The sequence below is a fragment of the Mastacembelus armatus genome, chromosome 9 (assembly GCF_900324485.2).
Source record: "Mastacembelus armatus chromosome 9, fMasArm1.2, whole genome shotgun sequence".
Lineage (NCBI taxonomy): Eukaryota > Metazoa > Chordata > Actinopteri > Synbranchiformes > Mastacembelidae > Mastacembelus > Mastacembelus armatus.
Genome location: NC_046641.1, coordinates 21845558 through 21870787, shown reverse-complemented (window position 1 = coordinate 21870787; position 25230 = coordinate 21845558). Strand labels below are relative to the sequence as shown.

The window sequence follows — 25230 nt, the reverse complement described above, 5'->3', positions numbered from 1 at the left end:
TAATCTGTAAATGCGTATCTATAAAAAAACCTAAATATTATCGTGTAAAGTGGCATAAAATGAACAAATGTAAAAACAACACTTACCTCAGATTAATACAATATATTCTGTTTTTTTGGAGCACATTTTGCACTTCATAGTGTTTTCTGAAACTACACAAAACACACACACACACAGTTTGACCTATAGCCAACATTAAGTTGTGTTTAAGCAGGTTTAGGCTTGGGAGTTGTATACTGTTATATTTTATGGCATTAGATTAATATTACTTGTGTGCTGAAGTAACAGCACAAATTATTGCTATAATTAGAGCTGAATTGGATTTTTTAAAAGTATTATTTTATATAAGATTGCAGATACTGATTGCTTTCATTAGTCTATTAATAAATCTGGTGACTATTTATTTTCAAATTAGGCCTAACTGATTGTTTGGTTTATAAGAAATTCTAAAATATTGATTCAACTTAAATTTAAAACATCAGACACGATGAACATCCCCTTAAATCTCAGACATTTGAGATTATTTAAACAATTAGATACTTAGTTACTTTTCTATCAGAAACTAACTGTTTCAGCTGTAGTCTATTTGTATGTACTGCTTTATAGTTTAATTATAGGCCTAATAATAATTATTTATTTATTTATTTGAAGTTCTGTATGGAATAATATTAATTATTTAAGTAACTGAGTCTTAATATATTAAATAAAACGTTGTAATAAAAGAAAGTACTAAGGCGAATCAATGCTGAAGTGTATCAAAGATCTCCACGGAGAGCGGCGTTAAAGAAACTGGGACACACCAGCAGCCATATTGGATCTGACGGACAATATCCCCTACGGCTCAGACGTCCTGGCCGTTGAGCCGTAATGACGTCAGTGGCGCAGGAAGAGCCGTTGGTGAAGAAAAGGTTCGGGGACGAGGGCGGACTCACGGGAACGGCTTCCGGGTTTCCCTTCCTGGGCTGGGACAGCGGCGACAGAAAAAAGCTCCCGTTGATCAACCAGTTTTCACAGTTCCAGTCAGGTAAGACGCTGCCCGGTGCTTTGTTGTTATTCATATGTTTACAAAGCGTCAGGATGAGTCGGTGCAGGGACAGAAAGACGGCGGAGTCTGCTGAAGCCGAGCTGGCAACATGACACCAAGTGCGGGAACAACTGTTGAATGCTAAAGTTTGACAAGTTACGTTAACAAACCTTCAGTGCGGGATCGTTTCCCACGACTTTGGCGGATCAAAGACGTTTTTAAGGAGGAAATCGTTTGTAAGAAGTTAAGAGCGCAGATTAGTCATTGTCTCGGTTTATGTTTGGTAAACTCAGTCTGACAGACTGGGTGTGGTGAACATCCAACTGTTGGAGACCCGGAGGCCTACACGCACGCACGCACGCACGCACGCACGCACGCACGCACACGTTTCACCCCTCCCAGTCTTTGTTTATATTGTGCTGAATTAAATCACACCACTGTCCCAGCCATGACACCTCCTGCTCTTTAGCTTCACAAAACCCTGACAAGAGGCCTTAACCTTTGTTTTCAAACACTCATCTATTGTCCCCTCTTGTCCCAGTTCACACTGCTGCAATTACTGCATCATCGCTGCCTTATCTGTGTTAAATCAGCATCATATAATCTAATCTGTAACAGGTGGCTCATTCAAAGATCGGACTTTCACAGACTTTCTGTAAATCCATCACGTGTAACATTCCTGAAATCTGAAATCGCCTTCATCTGAATAATCCTTGACCTTTGATTGTAAAGCACAAAATAAATTTTACATTTAGACAAGTTCACAATAACAGTGGGAAACAATAACCTTCTCTTTATGTGTCTGTCTAAGACGTGGCCGAGGGCCACTATTGAAGGATTATCATCCATCTTTCCTTTTTTATTTGGCTCAGTAAAAACATGCATATTTCCCTTCCTTTATTGCTGAGGGCTCAACAGTGTAGGCACCATGGCAGACTGTGTACGCTGTAATCTCAGACTGGCAGCTGCTCTTTTACTTTAGGAACAATTTAGCTCTTTACCCAGCAGATCAATTTGATATGAGAGAGACAACATCTTTTAGTGTTGAAAGACGTTCCAGGCGTCTGATCCAGCACTTTCCCACTGTCTGACCTTTCCCCTTCCTGTGACCCTGCTGCATATTACAAACGCTGGCAGGCACAGAAGTGCTGGGGAACACATCTGTCTGACAATATGAACTACAAGGGTATGTTTTGTACTGTGCTGTCAATAGAGGAAAACTTGATTCACAGTGACAAACGTCAGTGGAGCTGTATAGTAGTGTCGTACTGTAAAGATATTAAATCCTTTTCTTGTCTTAGATTATAGTAAATTGAACTTGTTGCAGTTTTGGATTTTTAGTTGGCCAAAAAAAATAGTAATAATGGCAAGAATAATAGCTGCAAATCTAATTTTTATTTATTTATTTTTACATCATCTGTCATTAGGTTGGATGAAATGGTTTTAAATAGATGATTGGATAAAAGAATATAGAAAAAATGTCATTTTTTATGTAATTTTATTTCTAGATAAAATATATGTTGTGTAATTGTTTTTTTGCTCAGAAACAATTTATAGATAATTTAAGTGGATATAGGAATTTATTTTAAGATAATGAAGCAAAATAAATATCATATAAATTACTGTATGACCTGACTCGAATGCAAAAGTAAATATCATTATATATTAATTTCTGCTTTAAAGCAGTCCAGCTCACTTGTGCTTATTGATTTTTTTTTTTTTTTTTTTTAAACATTACCCAAAATATAAATACTATAAGAGCTCACATCTGGCTACAGGTGATTAAGACTTAAGAGCTGCCATTTATATTTAGCCTCTTTACCAAACATAATTATACAGGTTCGGTGTCCAGAACAGCGCAGGAACTTTTGTTTTATCATTTTATTATCAATGCTGGATTTTTTTTCCTGGCAAAGCATCATTATACTGTACAGTAGCTGTGTGAGTCACATAGTTAGGGTACATTTTTGTTTCTGTATGACTTCTGTTTGTTTTTAGTCACTTCCTGTCCTGTCCCCATAATCATAAACAGTCTATCCTGCTTCAAAGTCTGTGTGTGCTATAAGCAGGCCCACTCGTTTCCTCCTGGTTGAAAGGCTTTTTCATTCCACCCAGTGGCTCATGTTATAAAGTGTTTCTAAAACCACAGCTTAAATACCTTTATTGTATCTTTATTACTGCTGCCCACCATCACTGCCCAATGCCTGCTTAATTACATTCAAACCCCCCTGTCTACGTGTGTTTGTGTCTGTGTATGCCCATGTGTTTGTGTGCCAAGCATCGCTCTATTAAGCTCAGCAGCCCTGGGATCCCCATTGCTGTGATCAGTTGCCAGTAAATTACCATTTTTGTGGGTGTGCCACAGAGTTTACTGCATCTCTCTAGTGTGAAATTATTGTTTCAGTGTTTCCAATAAAATAGAAAGTGCTTAATCCACAGAGAGCTGGTGTGCAGACCCTTGACACTGCCTGTCAGGAAGGTGAACACAAGTACTGCTGCCCTTTCATGGCTTCACTCCAGCCCATAAATCAACTGTAAATGCATTACATGCCAAGAACTTTGGCTTTACTAAGGTGGCATTTTTCCCTTTTGGCCCACACAGTTTAATCTCCCCCATGTCTGGCCTTTTGATAGCAGCGTGTATGTGTGTGTAAGCAGCTCAGCAGCCTGGCCGATTAAAAGGCCATTATTAAGAGAGTATTATTGAAGTGTGCCTCCTGCCTGTCTGTCCTGTAGTGTTGTCTTTGTGATATTACAACTGCAGTATTGGAACGTTTTAATTAATCTGCTGCCTGCCTAATGCTGGTTCCCACAGAGCATGTCCAAGTGTGTGTATGTGTGTGTGATACACATGGATACATTAGCTTAGATGTTCACTATGAAAACATATTTGCGATTATTTTTGTTATGTTTTATATCTTAAACGAACAATGCAGTCATACTAGCACTGTGGCTCTGGGGATCTTGATGCCAGTCCATCACATCACCTGACTGTTCTTTAGCACATGATATTGACATTTTTTGTTATCTCTTAGTCTATGAAATATGAGAAAATTGTGAAAATGTCCATCCTGCTTTCTCGGAGCATCAGTGCTATTATTTCTTTAATCAAAAACTCCAAAAGTTTAATTTCACAACCCTAGAGGACTAGGAAAACCAGCAAACATTCACACACAAGAAGTAAATTTCTTGGTACTCTTGCTTTACAAAATTAGATTTAATTACTAAATGACTATCCCAGTGGGTTTGAGTTGGGTTATGTTCGATTCAATAATTGCTTAGTTGACTGATTATTTCAGTATGGGTTTTATTAGAGTCCTAATACTAGTTTGCTGTTTCTGTGACTTTTGCTGCATATTGGATGAGAGTTATTTCTTTCCTTCTTAGAGTTTACCTATCTGACAAGACCTCTAATCCTCTTTTGACCGGTATGGCCCTTCAGTGCCCAACCTGGCAGTCCTCTATCCTAAATGATCGGCGTGTCTCCCTGTTGTCTTGAAGTAAGGCACGTGTTCTCCCTTCTGCCCCATCTGAGCTGCCTTGTATAAGAAAGGCTCTAGGAAGCAGAGGGATAAACAGCCATTGTTCCCCCCTGTGGGCTCAGTGAAACCACCCTGTCAGCATCTGAGATCTCTGCCCACTTTCATGTGGATACAGAGGGCCCCTCGGTAACCTTCTGATACATTTAACATTGTGAAATGGTTCCCCAAGTGTCCACAAATGTGTGGTTGTCATGCCAGCGGAGATGGGTCAGTTCAGGTTCCCATGCCACCTTTTCTCTCCAATTAGCATTACATAACCCGAGTGCATCACTGTTTGGCAGTCCACCGCTGCCTGCCTCTTTCTAATGCTTATCACACTCCACCTGCCAATGACCAGTGTGTTGGTGATAAAACGGAGCCTGTTCTTCCTGCTCTGTCATTATGTAGCTAATTTATCAAGCAGGCTTGTTGCTCTGTCGTCTGTTCAGGGTCATGGGCCAAGGCAAGAGCGCGGGGTACACAAGACTGTAACAGTTTAATGGGAGTCTGGGAACACACTTGTTGTTTGAAGCTCTTAATCACAACTTCTTCCGTGTGATAGTGTTAAAAAACAGTGTAGTCATAAGCCTGAAAGAACTCCTCAGCATGGGCTGAAACATAAATATCCTAAGGTGCAAATGGATTTTCTGTTTCTTGAGAAAGCCCGGCTACATAAAGACACTAATGATGATTAGCAATGTAAAGATAACTGTACGTCTTTATTGCTTTATGGATGTCTTGCAACAGACAGTATATGATTTGTGTGTCAGAGGGATAAAGGCTGCAGTTTGTCAAATGCTTGTGGAATAGCCAAATACATTCGTTTGGTCATTTTGTTCAGAAAGTTACATATTGATTAAACTATATCGTAGTTTGAAATTACATGTGTGATTAGTTGATTTTATCCATTTTGTCCACTACTTATCTAATGCATATGTGATAATTTCACAAAGTCCTTGAGTCTTTCTGAGCATTTAGGATTTGATTGCATTAACTAAATTCAGGTCAAATCCTTTAAACATGGATCTATTTACTGTTTTGGAACCTAAATCCAATGTGGATATCATTTGCCAAGGTAGTCTACAGACCATAGGTTTGTCTTTTACCAAATCTAAAACTTTTACCTGGTGTTTATGTCAAAAAGTGGCAATCTAAGAAAAAGAAAACGCTAATAAAGAGGTTGGTGACAATAAGAGGAAAAGCTCATTTTAATTGTGTGCAAGAAAGCAGAATTGTTTGTGTGTATAAAAGAATGCCTGCCCAGGACATAACTCTCCATGGGCAAATGTCACAATAACAGCTTGACTGTATTCATGCATATGTTTTTTTCCCTCACATGCTGAACTGTGTTTTAGATTATTTTTGTTTCACCAGCAGGCACGTCCAACATCTAATAATCAGTAGTGATGTCTCAATCTGGAGAGAAGGGCAAGGTGAGTAACAGGCAGAAGTTTCAACACATTACAGTATTTTAGCTCTGGAAGACTGATGTCTAAGGAGAGGTTTCTGATGAGGCAATGGTGATTAAGACTCATAGTACTTGTAATCTCATGCAGACACACTTTCACAGGCATCCAGAGAGGATATCCTGTATTAAATGCAAGTGTTTCATGCCTCGGTTCTATAGCCTGTTGTAATTTCCAGTAACATGCGTCATCATCATCATCATCAGTCTCACTTGCCCCTTCACACATACAGTGCACCTCATGAAAGGATGAAAAGTCTCGGCGGGGGGAGTTGGTTAGCTTGTTAGTTAACTGCTAGTTGTATTGAATTTAAGGAATAAGTAGGGAAATGTAGGAAATCACATAACACCTCAATTCCTTTATTATTATTTGCTTTTATTTGAGTAATTACACATTTCTTGACTCCTTCAATTCTTTTTAATTATATTAAGAAAGTCATTTTGAACAATTTGTATACTGTTTATGCTCTACAGTTCCCAGATGCTGCAGGTTATGTAGGGTTCGCCAACCTCCCAAACCAAGTGCACCGAAAATCAGTGAAGAAAGGTTTTGAATTTACCCTAATGGTTGTAGGTAAGATATCTCATTGCTTTTGATGTAGAATCTATGATTTCTTTATGAATTTATTTCTTCAGAGCTTTATTTTTCGTACTCTTTGTTTTTCAGGGGAATCTGGTTTGGGCAAATCGACACTTATAAACAGCCTGTTTCTCACCGATCTCTACCCAGAACGCTACATCCCCGGTGCCGCAGGTATCACACATGCATAGAATTACACAAATATGCAGACTGTAATAATAGAGAAATGCCTGCTGCAGTGTCTCCAGCAGAGTATTGTTTTGTCAGGAATCTTGAGAATGCTGCAGTCTCAAACTGTGACCTTGCCCCTCTTATGACTTGACTTAGTTTAAGGGGTTTTCTGGCTGGAAAATGATTGTCCAGGCCCTCCCTGCTAAGATAAGAAACCGCATAGCCCTTTTAGATGACAAAACCCATGATTTAATTTCTCAGGGCGTATCCACCTTCTTGAAGCCTGCAGTTGTAGCAGCTCAGTGTAGAAACTCATAGCCCAGGCAAGTTATTTGGTTATCAGTGTTCTTGACACTTTGATACTGAGGTGTCTCTGCTGTTGTGGCACCCATCAATTATTGTTGTACTTCCACTACACAGAGAAGATTGAGAGGACGGTGCAGATCGAGGCATCAACTGTGGAGATCGAGGAGAGAGGGGTAAAGCTTCGCCTCACTGTGGTTGACACCCCTGGATATGGCGACGCCATCAACAGCCAGGACTGGTGTGTTTGTGTGCTGTGTAGGAGTGAGGAGTGATAACAACATGGGACATGTTTCCTTTCCAGCATGCTTTCTCATCCTTCTCTTCTATCCTCAAGAACTCCCTTTCTAGAGTTTCACCTCAAACTCCCTGTTTTCTACCTCTCCTCCTCCTGCATTCCATATGTCCATTTTGTTTAAACTCAGTGTGTACGTGTGTTTACTTCTGTGGCATCGTCGTGCCAGCAGCGATGTCACCTCCTGTTGCTTCTCCTGGCATAGCTGTATTTTTACACTCCTCACCCACATACGCTTCTTTAAAGGCCACACAAAGCGGAAGTAACTGCAAAAGAGATGAACTAACCTAAAGATAATGACTTCCCCTTTTCTTTCTCTTGACATGGTTTGTGCTTGTCAAAGTTTAATAGAAAATTAGATGAGGCATTTTATACACTGAGTGCATTATGATCCAATCAGCTAAAGAGAGGTCAGTCAAGTCAGGTGCACTATAAGCATTTTAGCTGCTCAACAACAAAGTAAAAAAGTGGCAGTATGCTTTCTACAGGTTGATTTTTATATTGTGCTGCCCGTCCAGAATAAAATTTAATGGATTTTTTTTCAGTTAAACTTTGTCAGGATCACAGCAGCTAATCAGACATAACCAGAAAGTATGAAAATAGCTTATACCCTGTCAATAAAAAGGAGAAAGGGTTGCAGAGAATACAACAACATGACTTCTGCAGTTAAATGAAGAGTAGCTGTAATTTTGCTTTAACATATATTTTTAAAGTTTATCCAGTAGAATTGAAATGGTTTCTTGGCTTATAGAGGAACAGAAGCCCCTTCAAGAGAAACTAATTCAGTCATCCTATACCCAAAACTGGAGATAATGAATTTTTAACAATAGTGACATATCATCTGACATAAAAAAGTACACCACCCGTTTATTGTAGAAATCCAGTTTCTTCTTGACAGTGAAGGTCCTTTTACTTGGTTTCATTCACAATGACACATGATTTTCTTTTCTTGAACTTTACTATTTTTAGTATATATTTTTAGTATTTTTGGTCAAACAGTGTTTACATGTTTAGTGTGATTTAGGGGACTTATGTTTGTTGCTGTCATTGTTTTTTCATGTCAGCTTCAAGACCATCATCCAGTACATTGACAATCAGTTTGAAAGATACCTCCACGATGAGAGTGGGTTGAACCGAAGGCACATAGTGGACAATAGGGTTCACTGTTGCTTCTACTTCATATCTCCATTCGGACACGGGTAAACACACACACACACACACACACACACACACACACTTGTGCATCCTTATCCTTAGTTGGGTTTTGTGTCTGTCGACAGTACATCTGAGATTACCTGATATAGAGGACACTGGAAAATATTCTCTGTAATTCCCAATTTAATACATGTTTAAATCAGAATTAAGTCGTATTTATTATGTTGTCTGCTTTGGGTGTTTGTTTGTTTTTATATACTTTTACATTTAATGCCAACCAGACTTTTGATGTAAACAAGGCAGAGCTTCTTCATTTTGGATGTTTCAAAATAAGGTATCTCTTGCTTTTAGCAAAGCTGTGAAGTAATTTAACAGAATAAGTATTTTGTAACTAGATGTGGTTTTTGTCTTTGGCTAGTTAGGACAGCCGTCAGGTGACCAGACAAAAATGTAGGTGTGAAGATTAAGTTATTCCAACTGTTATTCCTTACCTACAATTATAAATGTTACCTTTCAGTTTTGCCTTGTCTCCCAGTACTATTATGTCATTTTACATTGCATAATAAAATTCACTTCTCTAATCTTTCCCAATCTCTTGTCTTCCCTTTTCTTGCCTTTCACAGCCTAAAGCCTCTGGATGTGGAGTTTATGAAGGCCATCCACAGCAAAGTCAACATAGTCCCAGTCATCGCTAAGGCTGACACACTGACACTGAGGGAGAGGGATCGCCTGAAGAGGAGGGTGGGTTTGATGGATACACACACACACACACACACACACACACACACACACTCTTTTCTGCAAACACTAATCATCTTTCCCCTGAATTTGAGCTGGAATGTTCAAGCACTTGTTAGGAAGTTAGTGACCTTTGGATCAGTTATGTGTTTGTTTTTATCCCATCTCCAGGTGTATGGTTTAGCCATTAGAAAATGAAGCATTGGGTCATACACTAATAATAGCAAAATCACTTACCAACCCTTACTGGCAGCGTGGTGTCAGACATCCGTCCATTCGTGTGAGAAAGCACACGCGTACTTGCAGTTTTATGGCTTGTATTTTTGTGTTTTTGATGATATAGCCAGATTGTTTTAAAAAGTACAGGGAGGGACAACATAAGAGAGGAAACTGTAGGAGGGAGCCATGCATGAAAACACTGTTGTATATAATATAGATGGAGCACATCTTAACCGGATTCTTCCTCTTGGAGCTGACCCAAGTGTCTGCCTGCCTGCACGCTCCATAGTTTCCTGCTGTCCAGAGTAGGAAGGACAGAGCAGTTTGATAGAACACACACACACACACACACACACACACACACACGCACACACGCACGCCTCATGGCGAGATGTTCAGTTGATAACCTCTCAAATATAAAGTTACTTCACAGGATTTTACGGCTTCTCTGTTTCTCCTAAGACCAAACTATTTAATCGAGAAAATAATAATCAGTAATTGATAATAGAAATAATCATCAGTTGCAGTTCCACTGTAGAAGCAGTCGGCTAATGTGTAGAGCTTTGGTTGCAAATTGATTTATTTATTTTTTTTAAGCCTGCTTCATTCTGTCTTTAATTGGAAACCAGTCTGTCTCCCCACCTGCCCATGCATGCCCAGACCTCCTGCTTGCCTCTCATTCAGGTCCCGGAGCCGGTGGTGTGTCTGGTGTCAGGCTGGTTGGCTGACCAGAGTCCTGCACGTCTGGGTTCTCTTTAGGAGAAAGTCTGTTTTGCTTAAAGCTCCTTCAGCCAGATTGCTTGAAATTGCTGATGTAACACCTTAGGAAAAGAAGGGGACACATTTTGGGTATTGAGGACACACACACTTTAGGACACGTTTCCGTAAGACGGGATTTAACATTTATCACAGTATCAGCACCTGAGAACTCAGTGACCAATTCTGTGCAGTGCACTAATACACAAGTCGCTCAAGGATCAGAAGTCAAATCCCTCCACTGTGTTACCCTTAAGGGCCTTGTTGAAAAGTACTCTGTGGTGTTGTTTTGTGTTTTGACCTTCCTCAAACTTTCTGAGTGTTCTTTTGGCACTTAAGGTGAACAAAACCAGTTTTCCTGCAAGCACTGACCCCCCCCTCCAAGTACAGAAACCTCCCAAGCTTGTTAGCTTTGTGATCCAGCTGGCAGCGTGCTGCATGTCAGCTGTTTTGCTTAGATGTTTGGTATAACTTTTTAAAATTTTGTCCATGCCTTACTTTTCATTCAGTTTCTCCTGGATATCATATACTTGAAAAGTGCATCCAGTATCAGCATAGAGGGAAATGATAAATGGACAACAGCGGAAATACTCCAGCAGTATCACTGTGATCTGGCTTCTTTGCCGCTGAACTGTCCACAACACTATCTGCCCAGAAGAGTTTGTTCACATGCTTTAAGTGTTCCCTCAACAGACATTTACGAGTATACACTGAGGAGAAATTAGCTGCTGAGTTCAACAAAATGGACAAGCGCACGCACGCACACACGCACACACACACCCACACACACACACACACACACACACACACACACACACACACATGCCCACACACAAACAGCCGTAACCAAATCCCTGTATAAAGCAAGTTTATTTCCATACTGTTACTACATTTACACATAGCTCTTTTCTATACTGGACGAACGTTGTTAGAAGGTTTAAACTTAGGTTGAATGTATCTCATCACTTGCGATCTGTCCAAAGTGTACCCCGCTTCTCGCCCAACGTCAGCTGAGATTGGCTCCAACCCCATGTAACCATGCAAGGATTAGCAGTAGATGATGGATGGATGGATGTAGATATCTAATGATGAGTTCCTGGGCAAGTCATTATTGTCAGGAAGTACAGAAAGCTAATTGAGCTATTGGCCCTACATTTAGGAATGGGCTGTGTGTCCAAAAGAAGGACATAAGTTGTTATTGCCTGCTCAGTTGCATTTCGGGCAAAGTTTTATCTTCATTTGTGAAAATTAGCCTACTGGGGTTGATGCATTTGGGTTTATGAAAATCTTTGTCTAGTATCCCTATTTTATTTTTGACAGACCTTCACATCGACATACATTTTATTTATGAATATTCTGTATAATATTCCTAATATCAAGACATGTCATGTAGATTGTAGATGACCCGTAATCCTGTTTCATCAGGTAAAGTGACACATGGTTAAAAAAAACTATGTATATGCTTAACTAGATGTATGAAAGTGACATCTGATTACTGACCAGACTATTTGAGGTACATTCAAAATAATCACTCAGTTGCAGCCAGTGTAGTCATGAAAGTCACTGTACTCGTCCCTCATCAGAACAAATCTATCTGGCTTGAGTGTTTGTTGGTTCGATCAGATAATTTGAAGTGTCTCCTGGGTATACATGCCTGATTCCTGCCATACAGTCCCATACAATGTAGAGGGGCACCAGGCCTTCCTTAGAGGTCAGCGTCCCTGCAGCCAAGAACCTGCCACAAAGCAGAGTGCTAAAGGATGATTGATAACCCCCAGCGATTCTCCCACAGTATTTATTAGTTTGTTTTTTTACAGGAAACTTTCTCCCTCTTTGGAGCCATTTGTCTCTTAGTCAAAGTGGCCCCTTCCTCTTAAGCCATGTCCAGTCCTATCTCTTATTATTATTGGGAAACAGCTTGTACAGAACAATATAAGTTCCTTCCAATGTGTTAAAACTGTTCCACTGACAAGACGCAACCTGCTGCCCTGCACAGCTAAGGCTCACGGACACAGTGAACAAACTTCACATTGTTCAACTTTCATCCCCTTAGTTCTGCCTGCTTCTCGCTCAGTCCTTCCTCTGCTGGCAGTGCTTCACAGCTGTTTCTTACTTTCTTCCCCTGTTTCTTTGTGTCCTTTTTTAAAATTTGCTTTAATGCCAATTTCCTTCACCAGGGTTGCTGTGGTCTCTAGCTCATAAGTTGCACTGAGGAGGGTATATTGAGAGGCTGATCCTCTCAGTCTGGGACCTTATAGTCATATCCTGTGTGGGGCTTTAGCCCAAAAAAGCTTTGTTTTCTGTTTGAACACAGACGATGGTACACAACTGGTTTGGACTTGATCATGATGGAAGCGGAAAGTAAAGATGCTTAGTTTTCTCTGCACAAAATATTGCTTTATATTTGTGTTTTTTCACATAATTCTATAGTCAAAAAAATTAATTGTTTAGTTAACTGACAAAAATGTAATTTGCATTCTCATTTGGTTTTTTTGTTTGGTTTTTTTTTTTTTAGTAGCAAAAAACTCAAGATTTTCTGGATCCAGCTCCTCAGTTGAGGATTTGCTGCTCTTCCTGCAATAAGTAAACTGAATGTCTTTGTGTTTCCTCAAGCCAGTCAGAAAAAACAAGCAAAATTTAAATTTGAAAACTTGTCCTTTAGAAACCATTTTTCACTGTTTTCTACCCTTGTGTGTTGAGGATTTCATTTCACTTCTGGTACATCTTACTTTAATAATTCAGTGTAAACCAAAGACAGTAATATCAGTCAGGTTCTGAAGGGAAGCTCAGACATCTTAAAAAAAAAAAAAAAAAAAAAAATCACCTACTAAACACCAGAACGTTTTGTACACAAGTGTAATGACTTAATTTGACCTAGCATGGTCTTCTTGGTTTGATGTTATCTGAGCTCTTTTGGATCAGCCAAAACTTAATTTTCAGACATGATCTTTCTACAAGACACAACAAGCCTGGGAGATCAAAATTAATCTCAGGGCAGGGAGCCTCTGCAAAACTTAAAAAAAGAAATATACAATAAATGTAAACACTGCTTAGAAGGAAGCTACAGCACATCCATCTAAACCCTCTCTTATTTTCTTATTTTACGTTTTAGAACATACTCAGCAGTAGTACAGGTGATCTGTGTGTGTGTAGTACTGAAACACTGGACTTGACAAGCTAACCTGTTAGAAGGTTATACTAAACTTTTTAATTTTGATGAAAGGTTAGTAGTCAAAGATATTTGCCTCAGGCCTCAACCCCAGTAGATCTTTTTTTCTTTAGTGTGTAGACTAAAGGCTGTTCTCCTAAGCCAGAGGTCAGTGAGGGCCAGAGAACCCGGTTCCTTCTGCGTTCCCGCATGTGTTTGCAGAGAGCAGACAATAGTTCAGCCCTCATTCCACCGTCCACTCTTCTTTGTTTCTCTCCCTTGTATGCCTTCTCTTTTTCTTGTCGCTACTTTCATCTTCTTCATCTTCTCGCCTTCCTTCTAAGTCTTGTCCTGTCCCGTTCATCTCTGCTCATGGTCTTCCATCCAAAACCATTCCTTTGTCACGTTTGTCCCCTCATTTGCCATGTTTTACCTCTGGCTAAGGCAGTGTCACAGTTTTCCCCTCATTGTCTACCTTGCTGTTGTCTCCAAGAGCCACTCCACCATCCTCTCACTGTGTGAAGCAGCTTTATGGCCCCGTGGGGACTCATTACCGGGGCCGGACTGCTCACACCAGCCAGTATTGTCACCATGTTTTTTTAAATGGCAATAACAAAATGTGAAGCATTTTTAACAGAGAGGGTAAAGGTCAGATCTGTAGAGCTAGAAAAGGAGACTAAGAAGCAGGTATAGGTGACTGGTTAATGATGTGTAATTATAGTATGCAAGTTTTTGGTGTTTCTGGTGGCGAAACTCAGTTTTTTTAATTGATTTTAATTTTTTCTTTGCACGTGGTAAAGGTGGACAGATTACTTCATTCTTACCTCACTCCTGTATGTGTGTGGGGTGTGTAAGCGAGTCCCTGGTCAGTTTGTGCTTGGTTGTTTCCCTGCCAGTGTTTTAAACACGTTGATATATTTATTTTTCTGCCCTCCATCATTCATTGTGCCAGGCCATGCTCCACTTCTCTGTAGATTTTAAAACAATAAATATGTGTTTTCCCTCATGGAATGAGCAGCTTTATTACACACAATCATCTGTTCTCAAATACAGAAAGTACATGCTGACTGCAGTGTGAAAACATGAAAGGTTTCTGGACATTGCTGTGTTGCTAATGAGTCATTTTACCACTGAGACACTTTTGATTACCAGACCAGGGTCCATATCAGACCAGGGTCCAAACCTGATATGTCATTGAAATCTCAAACTCACACTCCCCTGATCTAAATCTGACTTAAACACAAGATTACATGAATAGCTTGACTGTTCCTCTCTGTGGTCTTTGATCAGATGGGGTGGTGGGTGGTCTTAACTGTACTAATACTTAAACCCAGACAATAGGTGTGTGTGTGTGTGTGTGTAAATGTATTGATCACTGCCTTTCATATGATACTTTATCATGTAGACTACCTGTATAATACCTGTAGACTGTCTAGAGGTCAGAGTGTTTGAAGGTGTGAGCATATTTTTGACCTCTCTTGCCAGGCCCTCCTCTGTCTCTTGTGGGTCAGCAACCTTCTAGAGCTGCAACGCTCCCCACACCAAACACCTTTTCCTACTGCTGATGCCAGATTATACCCGTTCACAAAGTGAAACAGCAGTTAGCTGTGTGTTCATGAAAGTGTGTGTGAGCTTTTGTAGGAGGCTGGTATGAGGTCTAAATCCCACTGACCACCACCACCCCTCGGATCAGGTGTTGTCGAGGCTCCTTCACCCCCTCAGACTCCCTGCAGGCAGGAGAGAGCTGGTTAGCTGAAAGGCGTTTTCAGGCAAGAGAAGTATCTGTATGTGTCTTAATGTTGGCAAAGAAAAACACCTAAACTAAAGAAAAGTGTAACAGTTGTCTTGTTTAGTTGAAATGTGTATAATTTGTTGTCAGAAATATTCATTACTGTGACGCAGGCCACAGGCCTCCCATTTATAGACCTACCTCACACCAATATCACTTTTATAGTTATTTACAACTGGAGATAGGGTGCTCAGTATTTTTTTTTTTTTTATTTCATATGGGAAGAATCATATTCTGCTTATTCAGAACTCCTGTTCTGTACAGATGTTTTGGCTCAGTAGTTAGAAATCATCAGACCCACTGGTGTTTCATTTTTCTTATCAGCACTAGGACTGCAGCGGAACAGCTCTTTTAATGAGACCAAACTAATGTTGGAACCAAGGTTTCCCACTAGAACATTTGTTTAGCCAATAGGACAAACCTTTCAGGCATAGCTAATATACCTTTTCTTAGATTAGAGGTTTACCTGTACTTATTAAAAATAAAACAGTGAAATTGCTTCTCTTCTGTTTTTCCTTGGAGATTTATCCATAAAAGATTAAAAAACAAAGACAACCTTGCATGAGTTGTTCACTGCTACTACAGAATGCAGGAATTCCTGGTAGTACAGTAACTTGACGTGTGTGTGTGTGTGTGTGTGTGTGTGCGTGCGTGTGTGTGTGCGTGCGTGCGTGTGTGTGTGTCTGTGTGTGTGTGTGTCTGTGTGTGTGTGTCTGTGTGTGTGTGTGTCTGTGTCTACACTATATTTGCCAACTATGATTGTGTTGAGCATGTAGCAAATGTAAAGCAATTAGTGAAAGATATAAACAAGGAAATAAACATAACACCCATAGCACGAAATAAATGTGCCAGCAGAACAATGTAGGATTCTTCCTAATGCTTTTCAAAAAATTACCATGTGTAGTTTATTATATTTCATGCAAAACTCTCCTTGTTAGTTTTCTGTTATTACCAGTAAAAGCAGCTGACTCACTCACTTTAGCCATTTGTTCTACTGTAGAATCAATGTTTTTGTATAAACGTAGGACTAAGAAATGGATTGAGAAGGCGCAAAGTAAGCGTTTATGATTCAAACATACTGTTAGACCTACAGGAGTCTCATTAGGGACAGTGAGCACTCACTAAAACAGACTCACTATGGTAGAGGGCTCCATCACCTGTGGTGTTTTTTCAGTATGAAACAAGTGTTAGAAAGCTGATGTACTACATTTAATGGCAATGATGCACCATTTCATTCCCATGGTGACTGTGCAGATGCGTGCAGGCAGCTGTGAGGTTACATAAAGTTTATGTACAATTTGTGCTGGTCTGGTCCTTCTCCTCAATCAGGGTTGATTAGCGTTGAGGTGCAGTTTGATTGTTTTGTGGGGTTTTTTTTTCTCTCCCTCTCTCCACATTGTTGATTTCCCACAAATGCTTTGGTACATGTTGCTACTTCCAAGTATTGTTCACTGTTAGTTTCTGTTTAATGGATACAAACGTCATGCCAGGCCTGAGAAGGCTTAGCTTTGTCTTCCGCAGTCACGTGACTAAACTGTGTAATTGCGAATGAGTACGTGCGGTTACCTGGTAAATGTCAGGACTGCAATGGTTTTCTTCCTCTGTTTTGTCTCTGTGCTTTTCTTTGGTAAATATTTGTTTTCTTCCAGTGTTGTTTGCCCAGAATTCATTTCTCACTACTTAGTCAGGTGTTTGACTCATTCATATTTTTGTGGGTTTGCTTGTGAGAATGAACAAATGGTGAAAATATTATTCTCTCAGCAGGCTGACGTGGTGAAACAGTTCATCCCTGTAATGATTGGTTTGCACCCTGTTTCATTATGATTGGAGGTTTTGGTTCAACCTGCTGTGCCATTGCAAGATTAGCCATGAATCCATCCTGCGTAATTACATCTATCTATAGGCCTCTAGGTACTGCTATATTTGGGCTACACATAACCACTGCGGTATATTTAGTACTGCTCTTCCTAGATCTTGAATGAACAATGGAAATATATGAGTCACCTGCAGTTTGTTTCATTTCTAACCCATTTTCTAACTGGACAGCAGCAGCCTCCACCCTCACCTCAACATAGCTGCCCAGATGATGGAATAGATGCTTCATATTCAGCGACGTGAGCCCGAAACATAAATTGATAAATTTAATGTCTTCCTTTTCTAATTAAAACTGAAGCAGTGTCTTCAGTTGCATTGTTCGCTCACTGCCCTGGTAGCATTGAGTGCACCTACATGTCCAACCATAACAGTATAAGGAGGGGGCAGGGGTTGTATTATAGTCAGACAGGATGGTCATAAAATCAAAATGGCTCCCATTGCCCACATCTCTGTGCCAATGAAAATACACAGCCATGAGGGGGAGAGGCTGGTGTTTCATTAGGGATTAAGGATTACATTGTGTACAGTAAATCAGCAGGAGACAACAGGGATTTGGAGCAGGCAGTGATTTGAACATCTGATGATCCCTGAGGGGTTTGATTATAGGTGTCAGGCCGTACTAAGCACATGTTACGGAACAGAAATATTCAGGTAAACAGCCATTTTGCAGCTTTTGGTTTAGCAAGGTCTGGAAACAGATGATGGCACACAGCGGACTCATGTTTGTGCAATGACCAGATGATGTTTCTAGATATTTAATAGTAGTTTACATTCCTGAAATATGCCATACTGTCTTTAGTTGGTTGTTCATTTAGCTGAAGGCCTTTCGATTAGATTTTTTCCTGTTTTATTGCATATTGTCTCAATTTTGCGGTTATCTACTTCTGGGACTATATTTGTTGTTTGTTACATTTTTTCCTGCCATTGTGTCACTCATGTTTATGTTCCCACTGACTGCACAGTTTCCCAAAATTCTCTATGTTCTGCCCCACCAGAGTGATGTTTATCCAGCCTCCATGCTGGAGGGATCTGTAAACCATGTGTTTTAGCTAAATGAAGGAAAAAAGAGGCTCTGGTCCAGAGTCACGCAGTCCTCCGAGTCCTGCAAAGCTTGTTTATAGATCTGCCCCGCAACAATACCCAGCTCTGCCCGCACACACCCACACACACACACACACACACACACACACACTATCTTGCATACACCATGCACAGGGTGTCACTGAGAAAATAAGCTACAGCCAGAGTCAGGACTCGAACAGGAGCTGTGTGCTCTGTAGGAAAACCTGCGCTCACTTCCCTGATTCCTGGCTGACTCACCACTGCCCTGTTATACACTACAGTACATGAAGGTTCCCAAAACGTCAGGAAAACAACACATGACATTTTTTGGCTCCATTATATAAGACTGCATTGTGGCTTTAAGAAGTCTGTTCTCTGTAAAACAAAAGAAAATGCAGCTTTGATGTCTAGAATAATAAATACTGACATCTGTCCCTGAGGTGGCGGTAAAGAAAGCTCCTTTGTTTCGGCTTGTTTCTTCACCGGTCGGCCTGTGAGTAACAGGGGGTGAGAACTTTGCTTTCAGAAGTTGAACACGCACACACGAACCATTATTATTTTTCACCTGTCTACTGTACCCTGTCTGTCTCTGTGCTCTTTTCTCCATGAGGGGCTATAACTAAATGTGTTGCTGCAACAACAGGTACTCACTCAAACCCTCCTATTAGTCCATAGGGCAGTCTTACTTTCTGTTTATGGGTCAGAGTGGCAGCTGTTATTTTGCCCATATGATTCATAGTTGACAGTGAATGCACCGATTTTATACATATTGTATATAAATTTAGATAAATTACAGAGGCCTTGCTGTGCTTTATTGGATTCATTGGGCCAAGCTGTGACTAATGTTAGATTCAAGTTATATTTCAAAGTTTTGTTTTACATAAGGTAAACTAAGTACAGGGACAAGAACAGATGCATAGTATGAATACAGTACTCTCAAAATAAATCATGGGCCATTTTGTTCTAAAAGATGTTTTAAAGAAAAAGGGTCCTTGGGGATAATGACACTGTTGAAATGAAAAGGTTTTCTAGCTCATTGGTTTCTGCACTGCTGAAGTGCAGATTAATAACAGCAAGTCATGCTGACCCTCTAATAGTATCTATAGTGATATCTCTGCAGGATTCAAGACCCCAGTTTTTCCTGTGCAGGGGGGCATGTCAGGAGGTCACGACACTGCTTCCTCACCCTGTGTGTTTCTCTCATTTACATCTCTCAGATCCTGGATGAGATCGCTGAGCACGGGATCAGAATTTATCAGCTACCTGATGCCGACTCGGATGAGGATGAGGAATTCAAGGAGCAGACCAGAGTCCTGAAGGTGAGAGGGTATCAAACATGCTCTCTCTCATGCTATAGTGATAGATACCATTCTCTTTCTATTCACATTTACTTCCCTTAACTGTGTCTCCTCCTCTCCGATACCTTTATTTTCCACATCACTTTCCATATCTCTTCCTCTAACTTTGTTTGTCTCTGGCGATCCACTGACATTTATCTTCCTTTCCCAGGCGAGCATTCCCTTTGCTGTGATTGGCTCCAACCAGCTGATTGAGGTGAAGGGCAAGAAGATCCGTGGTCGTCTTTACCCCTGGGGAGTTGTTGAAGTGGAGAATCCTGAGCACAATGATTTCCTCAAACTCCGCACCATGCTTGTGTGAGTCTCCCTGGTACAAAACGGATTAAATAATAGGATATTCCGACGAAAATTATTTTAGAAACGTGACAGAATTTCTTAATTAAGCTGGTTGTAATCGTCCACTATGGAAGAATGAGCTGTAAAAAGCTCTGCTGCCTTCTAGTGTGTGAAAACAGGATTGCATGTCTGTTTGTTGCAGGACCCACATGCAAGACCTCCAGGAGGTAACTCAGGATCTGCATTATGAGAACTTCCGTTCAGAGAGGCTGAAGAGAGCGGGCAGGTGAGATTCTGACTTACATCGCTTAAACAACTGATAGGCAGCTCCTGATTTAAGGAAGGTTAATAATATTTACCATGTTTTTTCTGTGCAGGGCTGTGGATGAGGAGGTGTTGGATAAAGACCAGATCCTGCTACAGAAAGAAGCTGAGGTAAGAACATGACGGACTCAGTAACAACTGAATAGTTATAAATACAAATGTGCAGGACCAAAAAACAGATTAAAGGGTAGGTTCAGATTAGTTTTAGTTCAGATTAGTAGAATAATCCTCATGTTCTTGTTACTACTTGCTGTAACGTTTCTTCCTCTCTTTTCTGGCTGTGTCAAAAATAGGGTTTGTCCCTTATTTTTACTATTTTTAAGATGTAGTGAATATCAAGCTTCAGGATTTTGAGGTACACATATTGAATTATACTAAGCAGCACTTAAAGGGCCATTGCTTTTGGACGCAGAATCCCGTAAATCCTGTGTACTTAAAACAGAGATTTCTGACAAGCATTTTCCGATCATGGAGCCATGTTTAATGCGTTTTAACCTACTGGGTTCAGTTCTATGCCATTAAAACCAACTGGCACAGGCTCAAACGTTAACTGATGCATCATAATCAAGCATACCTTCTCAGTGTTTTTATTGAAATCATAATTATAATGAGCTTAAATGTTGCTGTGTGGTTTAGTAGAAAAGCACTGAATTTTGAAAGCTCAAGCAAATTGGCAAAATTTAAAATGTGGTTCCCTGCTTTGGGAAATGACTGGTGCTAACACTAGATGAGTGTAGTAGTTACTAGATATTTCGCTTGAAGATGCAAAACCACTGGTATGGTCTCTTAAAGCTGTGTGGGCTGTTTGTGCTCTTTTCTGCCTTTGAGCTACTCTGTAAATTCAACATATTCTAAAAAGAAAAAGTATAAAAATGGAAATGTCCTGGGGCAGCATGTAGGTTTGCTGCTGCTGCAGGCTTGAAAACTTTATCTTTTAAAAACAGTTCAGGTGTCTGATCAGTCGCACCACATAAAGCAGATGCACCAAATGTAGTGAAGTGTAAAGCCCTACTTTGGTGCAACATTAACCTGACTTTCTGTTTTATTCATTGCAACATGTTAAAGTCATACCAGGAGATTTGTCAACTCTTCACATTCATTGTCATGTATTTCATAGAAACAAATGGCATAATGGTCACTGTGTTCCATATGCATTGTTTACCTTTTGGGCCATGGAGCCTGTACGTCATTAAGCAATGACCTATTTCCTGATTGCACTTGATTGACCTATTTGTGTTACTGCTAAAGTGCACTGCACTGAGTGGGTGGGGTGCAATCAGAGCTATTTGTAAACAGTGGGCCCAGGAAGGATATGCCATCACTTCCTGTCTGAATGTCTTGGCACGGCTTTACGGTGGGAATGACTGCAGAAATGTGAGGAGCCCAAAACACAAAGCTGGAGAGACAGTGATGCGTTTGTGTACGTGTTGTCAGGGAGGAAACGTTACATGAACTACTGTTACTCAGACTTGTATGTGATAACACAACACTTTAGTTTGCAAATAACTTTCTGATTGTAACCATTTCTTAGAAAGGTTCCTGGAGAGCTATATAATTTTATACTAATAAGGAAAATGGAGTCATTGTTCCATCACTATGCTTCCAATGAATCTATACAAATAAACTGTGTCATTCACAGCATGTCAGGCAAATGTGTGACATTGTCATTATTGTTCAGTAAATATGAAATTTACTGCAATATTGCACTTTATTAAACATTGGTGATAATGTTCGATCATCATACATTGCCTTACTGTTAGTAAACCTGGCTGATATGCTGTAAAAAAAACAAAACTTTTTTATAATTGTATAGAAACAACCTGATTTCATTTTCCAAGAAATTAGAAACATAAACCAAGTGAAGTTGTATCCTTTGCCACAAGATGGCGCTAGACATTAAAGAAAATTACAGGTGAGTACCTGAAAAACATTAAACATTAAAACATTTGGTTCAGGAATTATTTAGTGAGATTATTTTACTGTTAATTATTATTTTATTTCTGGTCCAGTTTTTACTTCCACACTAACATTTACTGTTCAGCCATGATTTATTTACTGCTCAACACTGATTTATGCTTTATACCTTTTTAAATACATTCTTATTTTGACATTACAGCCATGTTGTGCTTATGTAATGATATGAGTAATATTATATCTGACTGATCTCCTCATTTTTTTCAAGGTTTGATCAGTCACTTGTACACTCCGTAGCAGTGTTGGAGAATTTGAGAGCACGTATGTCTCAGCCATTTCCGCTAACCTTCTAGTGTAGTGAAATATATATGTGACAGTAGGAGATGTATATGCAATGGAAAAACTGATATTTCTCCTGAAGAATAAAGAGACAGTCCTCCCTGAAAGTTCCCCTTAACTGTGAACATGAGTCACTTTGCTTACATTTATCACAAGTCTGAGCACATGTCAGACGTTGTGTCCAAAGTGCACAGAATCCCAGTGCATGTTTTTCTTTTTTAATTCTCAGCTATTAAAGTAAAGCTAAACCAATATCTGGAGTTCAAACTGAATTTCCACCATATAAAAACTTGATTTCTCACTTGTACAAACCAAGTAAGATGATCCAGTGGTAAAACGATTCATTACGAGCTGGGCCCTGCAGGAACTGAGGAGTTCAGTGTAGTTGAACTGTGGCTCTGTCAGAGTCAGAACTTACTGTTGTCCTGCAACATGCTGCCAAAATGTTTTTTTGCTTCGGTCATTGCAGTAGATTTTAGGACAATATCTTCCTCTCAGTGCTGCTATGTGTACATCGCTGTGTTGTCTTTACATGTCTGTCATGAATCTGTTTCACAGTTAGGAAATAAATCAGGCTTCAGTTAATCTGAGCTCCAGAGCGCTGAGTTGGGTTTATGAAACTAATCATTCAAGAAAGAGTTTCCATTTTCCTGAGCTACCAGTTTATTCCCAATAAGAAACATGACTAACTAAGTTGTGTTGCTTAAAACGTGTCCAAGTTCTCCAGCTGTGTGAAGCAATAAACATGGGACCATTCAGTGTGTTTGTTTTTGAAGCTGTAATTGTCTAAATAAGGAAACCAGCTTTTATTTAGACACAGCTGAAACGCACTGATATGACTGTGGCTGGTCCATTACTGTAATTATGTTTTCATTTTTCTTCTCTAGCTCAGACGCATGCAGGAGATGATCGCTCAGATGCAGGCGCAGATGAAGATGAAATCAGACGAGTAAAAGGGTCGGAGCAGAAGGGAAACACGGTGATCCCAGCGCCACAACACAAACGCACACAGAGACACACCTCACCCTTATCTGAATCCATCTCTGCCTGCAGTCCCACCAGGAGTCCAGGTGTCTGGGATCACATCACCTTTATCTACACACCACCACTTCTTCTTCTGCTTCTTCCCTCCAAACATCCATCCATCAGCTGTTCAGGGGCACACCACTGATATATTTTTTTATTTTCAAGACTCCAATTTGTGCTGAGTGGGAATGAACAAATTTTTTTTTAAATGCACCCACAAAAATGTTTGAATACTGGGTTATTATCAATGACACATTTAGTCTTTGTCTTAATTATTGTCCACAGAGTTTCCAACGGTACATGCTAACATGTTTACAAAAGTATATGTATGAATTATGCATTTTGTTCAGGTCGAAGCTTCAGTGTGGTGTCATTCACATTTATTTTGCTATCAGCTTCTAAAATTGTTTTAACTTTAAAGTGAAAAAGAATGAAAAATGACTTCTCTTCTTTTCTTTTGGTTTTTGAGTAACTCTGTACATCACCTTTACCTCTGGGTGGTTTCAGTTTGCTTCAGGCTGACAACACAACAACCATAAATATGTGAAATGTGACTGAAGTGGTGAACGAGGTAAACTGCTCGTGTCGAGAACAATGAATGCTCTTGTGTCTGTTTTCCCAGACAGATATTTAGAAATCTTATTTTGTAGCCGTCAACACAAATTTAATTCTAGGCTTTTGTTTGACTTTTATTGTGGAAGTCTGCTATACAGGAACTAATGCCACTCTGTTATAAAGTAAACAAACTTTAATATGTTATAGTCAAAAAAAGTGCCATGTTTGTTTTGTTTTTGTCACCATATCTTAAAGTCACTGCCAAACTACGACTACAGACTGAAAACTAACCAAATTATTCAGTTGCGTAATATAACTTGTGTCTGTTTGCTTCAGCGATGTCATTTCATGTGTAAAATAGTCTATTTGTACACTACATGTTCAGTCTTCCATCATCATACTGTGTTTGGGGTTTCCAGTTTAACAATCAAATACTACCATGTTTAACTATTACGAGTGTGAACTCCCTCCAGGCTTCTGTGAGCAGCAGACTCAACCTAACTTTGCTTCAGTGGTGCCATTTGACTGTGGTCGTTGATCTCATTAAGTGTTTCTGTCTTTTACCCTCACATGCAAATCTATCTGTTAAACATATTATAACAAAGATAATGATCATTTCTTAACCATATGTCAGTAAAGATGTGTTTTTAGGCATCAGTTTTGTTTTGTATTTCTCTGAAATAAAATCTGTTTAAAGAAAAAACGTTGACATTTGTTTATTCTGAGGTTGATTTTCAGTGGCACATTTCTTGAACCTTTGTTCTTGTGTGTTTTAAATTTGACAGTCAGAACAAAACAAATGTACGTGTGAGTCTTATCGTAACCTTTCTTGGCATGTGTCTTGTGGTCAGCCACATAGGATCTAGTTGTAACATTAACCACAGAAATTTTCAACTTGGACAATGATTTGTTTTTTTTTAATCTTCTCCATTAAAAGTAAAATAGTCCTGTGTCTTCGATGTAACATAAGGACGCGCTGACTTTTGATTTATGTGCTTTTCACTGGCTGTAGGCTGTAACAAACATCCTTTGATATTGCAGGATGTGCCAAAAGTTTTCTTTGAGGTTTTACAAAGTTCAACAGACCGTACAGCTGTTTCTCTCATAGTCCTCTTTATCAGTGTTTTTATAGTGAAACCTGTGATTTGTTAATGTTAACCACATGTTAACCATGAATGTTTTCTAATACTATAAAGAATCTATGTCTGCATCCTGTTTGATATCTTCCTCAGACCTGTCATTGGTATCGGATTAGGTGGTTTGGACCCTAAGCCCTCCTGGCCTCCTGTAGGACCCTGCCTGGAGGAACCAGCGCTGTGACTGGCTGACTCTGAGCG

At 39.7% G+C, this 25230-nt stretch overlaps 1 protein-coding gene across 2 annotated transcripts; it reads left to right on the top strand.

Annotated features, from left to right (window-relative positions):
* The first annotated feature begins 884 nt into the window (after positions 1-884).
* Positions 885-24600, top strand: zgc:63587 (septin-2A). 2 transcript variants are annotated; one of them, XM_026321249.1, is made up of 12 exons: positions 885-1024; positions 5923-5978; positions 6485-6584; positions 6678-6764; positions 7182-7305; positions 8424-8558; positions 9138-9255; positions 19319-19420; positions 19611-19756; positions 19938-20021; positions 20113-20170; positions 23200-24600. In XM_026321249.1, the coding sequence occupies exons 2-12, from the start codon at positions 5952-5954 to the stop codon at positions 23263-23265; spliced, it is 1047 nt and encodes a 348-aa protein (XP_026177034.1). In that variant the 5' UTR covers positions 885-1024; positions 5923-5951; the 3' UTR covers positions 23266-24600. The 2 variants fall into 2 exon arrangements, with proteins under 2 accessions (XP_026177034.1, XP_026177033.1); XM_026321248.1 differs by having other exon boundaries at positions 896-1024; positions 5920-5978.
* The last annotated feature ends 630 nt before the right edge of the window (positions 24601-25230 follow it).